This window comes from Oryzias latipes, chromosome 23 (genome assembly GCF_053564925.1).
Source record: "Oryzias latipes strain Hd-rR chromosome 23, Olatipes_Hd-rR_3.1".
Classification (NCBI taxonomy): Eukaryota; Metazoa; Chordata; class Actinopteri; order Beloniformes; family Adrianichthyidae; genus Oryzias; species Oryzias latipes.
In genome coordinates this window covers 5798552-5808551 of record NC_136259.1, presented here as the reverse complement: position 1 = coordinate 5808551, position 10000 = coordinate 5798552, and the positions used below count along the sequence as shown (strand labels likewise).

The following is a 10000-nucleotide window of genomic DNA, read 5'->3' as shown; positions in this document are numbered from 1 at the left end:
TCACTCTCTCCACAGCAGTACCATCGACGATCAGTGGCCCCTCTGGAAGTTGACAACAATCTCCTTTGTCTTACTGACATTTATCAGGAGGTTATTATCTCCACACCATTTTGTCAGCAGATCTACCTCTTCCCTGTATGTGGCCTCATCGCCCTTGGTGATCAGACCCACCAGAGTTGTGTCGTCTGCAAATTTCACACGGTGGTTGGTGCTGTGGGTTGTTGTGCAGTGCAATGAGATGAGTTGCCATGAGCGCAGCATAGTAGATATTGTGTGGTATTGCACACAGACCCGGTTATTGCACAGAAGACAGTTATTGCGTAGTTGTAATTTAGCACTTGTAGAAGTCAGAGTTGGGTGTAGTTGGTGGAAGTGTGTGTATTCCGTATGGTGTTGCCTGTGGAAAAAAGCTGTTCCTTAGTCCATTTGTCCTGGTTCTGATGGACCTGTACCTCCTGCCAGAGGGCAGCAGAACAAACAAAGCAGGATGGGTGGAGTCGGTGTTGATGTCACCCTGCTGAGGCAGCGTGTGTGGTAGATGTCCTTCAGTGAGGGGACAGGGGGGCCGATGATCCTCTGCGCCGTTTTTAAACACTCTCTGGAGTTCTGCCATTCTGCTTCAGTGCAGTGGGAGAACCACACTGTGATGCAGTAGGACGGGATGCGGATGAGGTTATCAGCCTGACACAACCTGGACAGTTTCAGGGCTTCATCTCTGTAGGCCGTCTCATCACCCCCAGAGATCAGCCCCACCACAGTAGTGTCGTCTGCAAACTTCATTATCCCTTGTGCTATCCTACGACCCCACCCTTACTTTGACGTGTTCTCCCTACCATGACAAAGGTGGATAAAGGTGGAAAGATTTCATGTAAACCATGGACACCAGTGAAGATCACAAATCATTGAAGAAAAAAGGTTCAGAGCACTGTCTAGTGGGTCTAGATGACCCAACTCCCAATGTTAAAGTACCTAGGATAGCACAAGGATTAATTATAATCTACATTTTTTTTATATTTGACCATTTCTCAACTAGGTTCGCATCTGTGGATGTTTTTCCCGTTGCTGTTTTTTCAAAATAAAAGCCTGTTTTAATCTTGTTTGTCTTTCCTATTAAAATGTATCTTTAGTTCCAAGACTAAAAGATTAGCAAAATTAATCATATGATTAACCCTTGTGCTATCCTAAGCACTTTACCATTAGGAGTTGGGTCATCTAGACCCACTAGACAGTGCGCTGAACTTTTTCTCTTCAGTGATTTGTGATCTTCACTGGTGTCCAAGGATTACATGAAATCTTTCCACCTTTATCCACCTTTGTCATGGTAGGGAGAACACGTCAAAGTAAGGGTGGGGTCATCTAACATAGCACAAGGGTTACATCTGAATAAATAAAGGACTGCTGCTTTTTTTATATCACTCAAAAAGGATGCAGTTTATTAACAGCACACACACACACGTACGTAAAGTGCAGACGTAAGACAATGACAGCATTGTCTTGAATGATAGGCAACATATTGCACATTTTGATCCGTTTGGAAACTTTTCAGACCATTTAGCTTCACTGGCAAGCATATTTTCTTATTGTCGGACAAAGAACAGCTTAGCATGAACCGATAAACTTCCTCTGGAGAATTCAAATGGAGGAAACAGTGACGACTTGTGCCTCTTTCACATCAGATCTTTTTTCAAACTAAAAAACTGTCACGGCTGCTCCTTCAAATTGGCAAAAAAAAGGGAGGGGGGGGTTTGCAGGTGATAATAGCAGAACTAAAGGTTACATAATGAAGACTCATGGCTTCACTATCCTCAAAAGAGAAAATGAGCCAAGTCTTTTGGATCGTACCATCACAAAAATAAAGATGAATCAAAGTTTATCAATGACCTCAATGATCCTGGCACTCTTTTTTTATGCTAGGAGCAACAATATTGCTTTCAAGTTGTCATTTTTCAGGCCAGCGTGGATAGAACAAAAAAAAAAGAAATCATTTCCAAAACATCTATTTGTAAAACTTGCTTCCGCTGGTTTGCAGAGTGGGTGGGTCCTACCCCGGTATTGTCCACAAAGTGATAAATTAGCATTCAGCCGTCCCCTCAGGAGCAGTCGGTGAACGTGGTCACCATGTTCCCCCTGCGCTGAGTCACCGTCCTGCAGTGCTGCTTCGCCGAGCCCTGAAACCTGCCGTCAGTCCTGGAGGCGTGCCCGTTGAAGGAGAACATCTTCTCCAAGTCCTCGAACATGTCGTCGAAGACCCCGCCCCCGAAGCTGGAGTGCTGAAACACCCGCCGCTGCTTGTTCATGGCCTCTCGGTGGGCCTGGAAGTGGCCGTCGAACTGTCTTTTCTGGTGCGCCTGGTTGTGGGAGTGGAAGTGGTGTTGGTGTCGCTGCTGGCCGAAGGCGTCAAAGTCTTTGAAAATGTCGTCGAAGTTGAAGGATTGGTAGTGCTGTTTGAAGTTATAGTGGCCGCTTCCTTCTCCTCCGGGGCCGTCTGTCGAGGACGCGCTGTGGCCGAACTGATCGTACTCTCTTCTTCTCTTGTCATCCGAAAGCGTTTCATATGCTAAAACAAGGAGAATATACTTAGAATAGACTGGATTTTTTTTCCTAAAATATACCCCACTAATATACCCCACCATTTGTCCAATTAAAATACAATAAAAGTGTGCATTTGCCATTTATCTGAGAGTATGAATCTACCATTCTAAAATCCATTGCCCTGGAAATTTCCCATAACTCTCTGCGTGCATCAATCCTTACTAGTTTGGCAAATTGTGTTTGAACTTTTAATCATTTGGGGGGGAAAAGTATCCCAATTCATTTTTTTATTAATCATCCTGGATTTCATCAGAGCACAATGGATACATAAATAATCTTTGAAAAAAAATGTTCCTTTTTATTATGTTTTTACATTGGAAGACTGGTGACGTATGAAGTTTTAGGGACACTAAAAAAGAAAATCTAAATAAATGATCATAGCACTCATTTGATCAGGACATCACTGAGTTTTTGCTCCATAGAAATATTAAAAAAAAGGCTAAATGATTTCCAAAACATCTATTTTTTGAACTCGCTTCATTTGGATTGTAAAATACCACAGGTGATAATTTAGTATTCAGTTAAGTTATTAAATTATGAGGGGGGAAAAAAAAGTCGGTTGTACAATTATATATTAAAGAAATGACAATAAAAACATTTTATTGCAATAAAATGTAAATTAGTAAAAAACTTGTAAATTTAGTGCATAACAATTATAAAAAATGTAAGAATTTTTGGCAGATTTTTATGTTTGCAAAGCTTTTTTAAAAATACATTTGGAAGTCCTTCAAATTAAAAATTGTACAATAAAAAGAAAAGCAGATTCTTAGAGAGGTGGAAACCTTTTTTAAAGCTAAATGTGAAAAAAATTTTAAAACTTGATTTTCCTTTTGTTAAATTATTTTTTGAAGCACAAATTTACAACTTTGTTGTTGTAAAACTTAACTTTTCTTAAAATAGTACAATTACATTTCAGTAAAATCTTGATTTCCGTTAATAAGTTTACAGCTTTAATCTCATTAATGTTTTAACCTTTTTTTCCGACTGAATTCCTGTAAAATCGTGACACTTCATAATTTTATGAGCTTGTTCTCAAACTTTCCCATAATTTTAGGACTTTATTTGACTTTTTTCCATCATTGTACTACTTTATTCTTTTAAAATGCAACTTTTTCCCTTCATTATTTTAAGAATTTTTGCCTCAAATTTTTCTTGTTTTTTATTATTTTATAGTTTGAATTTGGTGACATTTTTTTGAACATTTGCAGAATACATTTCAGAAATATAACATGCATAATATAACAGTTCTAAATATATGTCACACTTGTGTTAAACTTTTGAAATTCTTAACTATTGAGAACAAAAATACAATATGTATATTTTAAACAAACTGTTAATAAAGCAAAACCAAATATAAGTTGTTGTTTTTTTCACGGTGGCCCTAATTCTCGTAGTGACGTCATATTTGTCGTTTAAAAGAAAATAGTCAGCATCCGTCGGAGTTGCGTTAAATTCCAGGGCACGGTGTTTAACGTTATTTTCATTCTTCAAAAAAACTTTATTAACAAAGTTGAAAATCAATAGATGCAAAACAGAAAAAAATGAACAAAGCGGCAGAAGCTGGATAGCAATAATAAATAAATAAAAAGAAACAAATGCAAAGCATATTCTTCTTCTTATTAGTCGGACTATATAGTCTTTTAGGTGTTAGTGAGGGGGTTCGGACACAACATTGATTGACACAATAAGTTACCCCACTTACCCTCTGCTATTTCTCTGAACTTTGCCTCCGCGTCTGGGCCCTTGTTCCGGTCGGGGTGGTACTTCAGAGCCAGTTTGTGGAAAGCCTTTTTGATATGGCGCTCCGTGGCATCTTTGGGGACCCCCAGAATATCATAGTAGTCCCTCTTTGCCAGGATGAACTCGGATATGAGCAGGACATGTACGGCTAACAGAAACACCGACTGAGCTGGAGCCATATCGGTGCTTTTGACCCTCTTTTCCTGTTAGTGGATGTGGGGAGGAAGGAGATATATTAGCGGCACAAAAAGACTATTTAGACACACGTTTAAAACCAAAACTTACCAACCGATAAAAAAGGAAAGAATAAAAGTTACTTAATCTAGCTAGCTAGCTAATTTTACCTGTTAGCGGCAAAAACCGGTAATATTTTGATGGAAAGCTACAGCTTCAAACAGAAACGCGTCTTTACTGGCTATTTATTTACAAATTAAAAACCAATTAGGTTTGTACGGTTAAAAAAAGGTTTACCTGTAAAAGAGATGACAAACAGACCGAATGATAGCTCTGTCAGCCGCCAAAAGCTCCAGCTGATGCGAAACGAAAGCTAGCGGGGACTGACGAAATGCATTCCAGAGCCGTAACACCACGACTCTCAACGCGATTGGTCAGAGCTGGTCACAAGGTGAGCTCTGATTGGTTAAAACTGTATGCACGTGGACGAATGCAATGGAGATCACGGTAGTTACAGAGGAAAAAGAAAATGATATTTTTTTTTATTATGTGGATACCTTTTTCTATGTTTATATTTGTCAGTAGTGATAAATATTATATATACTAATTAAATTTAAACAAAAAAAATTACCCATGAAACAAGAGAGACTTACGCAAACTTCCGGGTTTGTATAACGGTCGTATAGGACATATTTTTTTTTTTTTTTTTTTTTTTTTTTTATTGAACAATTGCAACTTACAAAACAAGAAAATACAACAATTATGCACATATAATGTACAATAGAATTCTGAATACAGAACAAACATGTTGCATTCTTTAAAAAATACTAATTATTAATAATAAACACAAAAGGGAATAAGAAATAAAAAGAAACAAAAAAATAAAGAGAAAAGAGAAAATGCGAGAGTAAATCTATGTCAGCAGTCCAAAAGATTTACAGATGCTAATTGTTTTTTGAGCTTTTGTATTTTTTGAAGCAGAAATTAAGTTTAAATAATGCTGCAGTTCCAGTTTGAACACAAACGTATAGGACATATTAGAAGATTACTAAACGTTATTTTTTAAAAATCAAACTTAAAAATGGTGTTCATGCTATTGTCCATAAGTCCCAAAGCCGTTTTATGCTTGGTAGGTATATTTCTGACAACACTGGATTATAAAGAAATCATCCCCAGTGATCTTCTTTTTAGATTTTCAGGAAAAAAAAAAACATTTTTCATTTAAAATCTCTACGCGGATAATAAAAAACACTGCTTTCAAAACTTTATAGGGCACTTCTTGTAGATTTAACAATATCAAAGGAGTGCGACAATTGACATACATTATTTTAACTTGTAGGCCAAAACGATTTCAGTCGGCAACACTTGAAGTAATTGAGGTAAGCGATAAAAAACCTAAAATTTGCAGATGATACCACAATGGAAAATGGTTAGGTCAAGTCTTCCAATGAAAATAAAAGTAAGAAACAGATTTAAAATTATATTTGGCCTATGTAGAATACATAGAAATATAAAATAATAAGTTTTACTGTTCAAACTTTTATATTTAAAGATATATATGTATATGTAGATATATTACATTTAAGGTTTGATTAATTAATTAACTAATTTAGTGGTATAAAAGTTAATCTTGCCACTGATTACTTTTTTGGTGACAATCCAGAAGAGTTGTTCTTTATTTTATTTTATTTTATTTTACATGTTTGTATTAAAGTACAGTATTGAAGTATTGATATGTTCGTACTTTATCTGCCATGTACAATACCTTTTGTTATTTTACAGTACAGAAATGTTATTTATATTATTTGTTTGCATGAATGTATACAGTAAATTGATATGTTTGTGCTGTATCTGACATTTACGATAAACATTTTTTCTTCTTTTTATAGTACGGAAGTGTTGTTCTTATTTGATTTGATTTTACATCTTTGTATTAAAGTAAACTGTCGATTGATATTTTTTTTACATGTCAGCATGTACAATAAAGTTTATTCCTTTCTTTCTTTTTTACAGTCCGGAAGTGTTTTTATTTGTTTAATTTTATTTTATTTTACATCTTTGAATTAAAGTAAACAGTCTATTGGTATTTTTGTACTGTATCTGCCATGTTCAATTACGTTTTTTTTTGTTTTTTTACAGTTCGAAAGTGTTTTTATTTTATTTTACATCTTTGTATTGAGGTAAACGGCTTATTAATATTTTTGTAATGTTTCTGCCATGTACAATAAAGTTTTTTGTATTTTTTTACAGACCGGAAGTGCTCATTTTCACGCTGTTCTGCGTTCTCAGAACTGTGGCAGTCCGTTGGAGGTGTTTTCATGTCGCTTCCGCTCAGACATGCCTCGCTACTGCGCCGTCAAAGGTTGCAGAAACCGAGGAGGAACTTCGTCCAGACAAGAACACAAGAGAATTAGCTTTTACCCGTATGTTTTCTGACGCTCTCAAACCTTTACTTAGTCGGTAGACATCATGTTCATTGGTTCTATGGTGCCACTCCCCTAGACGCTAAGTTTTTATGAGCTAATTATGCAGTTTAAAGACCCACCAAGATGAAAATTGTGTTTTTGCTGTTTTTTACATATTATATTGGCATTTTTTTGATGATGGAGGACAAATATAAAGAAAAATTAAGCTTAAAAGCGCTCATTGCTAAAAGACCACTGAGAACTCTCAAAATATGAAAAAGACTGTAAGAATAAAGCTTTTATTTTGGTGAATTTACTATGGCTCAGTCTAAGATGCTAATGAGGCTTTTTACTGTCGTCCTCACTGAAGGTTTCCCTTACAAGACAAACCGCGGCTCCACAAATGGGTGGCAAACATGAACCGGAGAGGCTGGACGCCAAGTCGACATCAGTATCTGTGCAGTGAACATTTCACACAGAGCTGCTTTGACATCCGATGGGGAATCCGTTATCTGAAGCAAACAGCCGTCCCCACCATTTTTCCTGCTGACAATAATGTATGCATTTGTCTTTTTTTTATGTTTATGTAACTAAAATCCAAATAACACGCTTTTTTTTTGCTTGTATTTGTCTTGACACATCTATTTTCTGAGTTTTTTATGTTTTATTACTTGTAATTTTCCGTTTTTTAATGGTCATTTTTTATGTTTTTGTCCTGTAGGACGGTGAGAAAGACTTCTGTTTAAGCAAGCAAAGCCCCATGATCACATCCAGCGCCTCAGAGGTTGGAGTTGAGCCTAAAGAAGCTTCTTATTACAGCAGCAAACCTCTGATTTTGAGGAATTCATGGAGAGCAGCTCAAAGAAATGCAAGACAGGATGCTGCAGAAGCTTCAAAGACAGGAGGGCTCCCTCTTGTGGTCGGCACCGGTATTGTTTTTCTAACAGAGATTCCAGAGCCTGGAGTCTGTGATGATGGGATGGTTGCAGGATCCGATCTTAAACAGCATCCTCTTGACAGACTTCATACCAAAGCGCAGCTGGACTCTGCCGTAGCCGAGCTTTGTTGCGACGCCTCCGCACTAACAGACACGGCTGACCCCCAAACGGCGCCGGGTCAAACATTTTTAGAGGAAAATTCAACGGCGAGGGAGTCCTCAGGCGGAGGCCGCGCTTCGGCGGATGAGCACTCCTACTGCAGAGCGGAGGACACGAATAGAGATCAGCTGTGGTGCAAAGTCTTGTGTCTGAACGCCAAAATCATGGAGCTGGACCGCAGGGAGCAGAACACGGTGGCAAAAATCCAGGCGCTGGAGACGGAGATCGCTCTGCTGCAGAGGGACGCCGACAGACGGCTTTAGAAGATGTTCACACAAACGTTCGCTCAGAATTTCCTGTTATGTAAAATAAAAAACAACTGTGGAAAAGACTATAAGTGTGTAACTTACTGTAACCTCGCATCTAATGATGCAAAGAGTTTGATGAGTTTGAGGTGGCTTTAATTGATAAAGAAATCTTATCAAATTGAAATATTTTTGGTTTTCAGCTGAAAAACTCTGATTTAAAAAAAAAAAAACACTGAAGAAGTCATATCTGAAAGAGAATATGAATATTCCTCAGAAGAGTGACTCAAATACAAGATTGAAAAGAAACAAAATACTATTTCCTGTGCTTTTCTAAACCTGATTGATGGTTCCTTTTTTTCTTCATTATTTAAAAGGCAGTTTTGAAATCCGCTCCTGTTTACATTTCAATATTTGTTTATGTAACAAAAAAGTAAACTAAGTCAAATCGAAGTATTTAAACGTTTGTTTTTTTTATTTTATTTTATTTGCATCAAATCAATTTAATGAGTTATTATTAAGGAATAATTTAAAAATCGCACTTTCACAGTAAATTTTCTTATCAAAATCATTTATATTACATTTTTCCCTAAATTTAGGAGTTCTGTTTGTATTCATGCATTTATTTAATATTTATTTTTTTGTGAATATGTTGAAATGTTTTTAAAGAAACGTAAACGTTTTTCTTAGTTGCCTTAGGAAAAAAAAGTGACAAAGGGAGAAAAGAGACGGATAAAAGACGGTGTGCAGTGTTTAATCAATAAGACTAAGAAGGACCAAGGAGAGAGTGGATCTCCACCCAACTGAAACCGTGGATTTTAATGTGCTTTCAAAGTAATTATCGGTTAACCCTTGTGCTATCCTATGACCCCCCCCTTACATTGACGTGTTCTCCCTACCATGACAAAGGTGGATAAAGGTGGAAAGATTTCATGTAATCCATGGACACCAGTGAAGATCACAAATCATTGAAGAAAAAAGGTTCAGAGCTCTGTCTAGTGGGTCTAGATGACCCAACTCCCAATGCGCATATTTAGCAAAAAAATATTACCTAGAACCCATAAAAAATGCAAAAACAAAAAAAAATATTCAAAAAACTTTGAATAAAAAAATGTAATAAAAGAGTAATTTTGTGTGAATAATTGTAGATAATAGACATGTGGATTTCATTACGGCTTACTAAACATTTGGTTGCTATGGTCTACTTTAAATTGTATTCTATGAACATTTACGCTACAAGCAGAACTAGGAATATAAAAAGATTAAAAAAGGAAACTGAAACTGTCTCAAAACACATTTAGTCATGTGTTAAATATGTTAATAAACAAGTCTTAAAATTACATATTGACTGCAGCAACAGTAATGCAACGGTCCCTAATGTAAAGATTTTTTTTTGGGGGGGGGGAATAAAAACTTCCACTTTTTGTTTAAAAACGTTTAAATCAAAGTACGGTTTTGTTACAAACTTTTGAAAAACAATTATGAATATTACTGATCTTCTTCAGAAAATTTGCCCAGTACTTTGCCCCATTGTTAGTTCCGTGTTGCATCAGACATTTGTCTATATTCAGCAAAATCAAATATTCAAAATATCTGTAAAAACTTAACGATAGAAACCGCTCAGTAAGTCATCAATTTAAAATCTTTGGCAAGTTTTTTGTTATTATGAATTTTTATTTGGAATAGGCCTCAAACAAATTATAACTAAAACCTCTTCATTAGAAAGAGACAACACAGAATAAAGACA

The 10000-nt window shown here is 36.3% G+C and overlaps 2 protein-coding genes across 4 annotated transcripts; one reads left to right on the top strand and one right to left on the bottom strand.

Moving 5' to 3' along the window:
* Positions 1 to 1402: 1402 nt before the first annotated feature.
* Positions 1403 to 4990, bottom strand: dnajb9a (DnaJ heat shock protein family (Hsp40) member B9a). 2 transcript variants are annotated; one of them, XM_004082887.5, is made up of 3 exons: positions 4804 to 4990; positions 4295 to 4535; positions 1403 to 2557 (listed from the first exon to the last, which is right to left on the bottom strand). In XM_004082887.5, exons 2-3 carry the CDS (start codon positions 4509 to 4511, stop codon positions 2091 to 2093), a joined length of 684 nt encoding a protein of 227 aa, XP_004082935.1. In that variant the 5' UTR covers positions 4512 to 4535; positions 4804 to 4990; the 3' UTR covers positions 1403 to 2090. The 2 variants fall into 2 exon arrangements, with proteins under 2 accessions (XP_004082935.1, XP_078797629.1); XM_078941503.1 differs by having other exon boundaries at positions 4828 to 4866.
* On the top strand, positions 4982 to 8345 carry LOC101166268 (THAP domain-containing protein 5). Of its 2 annotated transcripts, none has more exons than XM_078941493.1 (4): positions 4982 to 5013; positions 6757 to 6966; positions 7282 to 7468; positions 7633 to 8345. In XM_078941493.1, the coding sequence occupies exons 1-4, from the start codon at positions 4997 to 4999 to the stop codon at positions 8269 to 8271; spliced, it is 1053 nt and encodes a 350-aa protein (XP_078797619.1). In that variant the 5' UTR covers positions 4982 to 4996; the 3' UTR covers positions 8272 to 8345. The 2 variants fall into 2 exon arrangements, with proteins under 2 accessions (XP_078797619.1, XP_004082934.3); XM_004082886.4 differs by having other exon boundaries at positions 4987 to 5013; positions 6757 to 6929.
* Positions 8346 to 10000: the final 1655 nt, after the last annotated feature.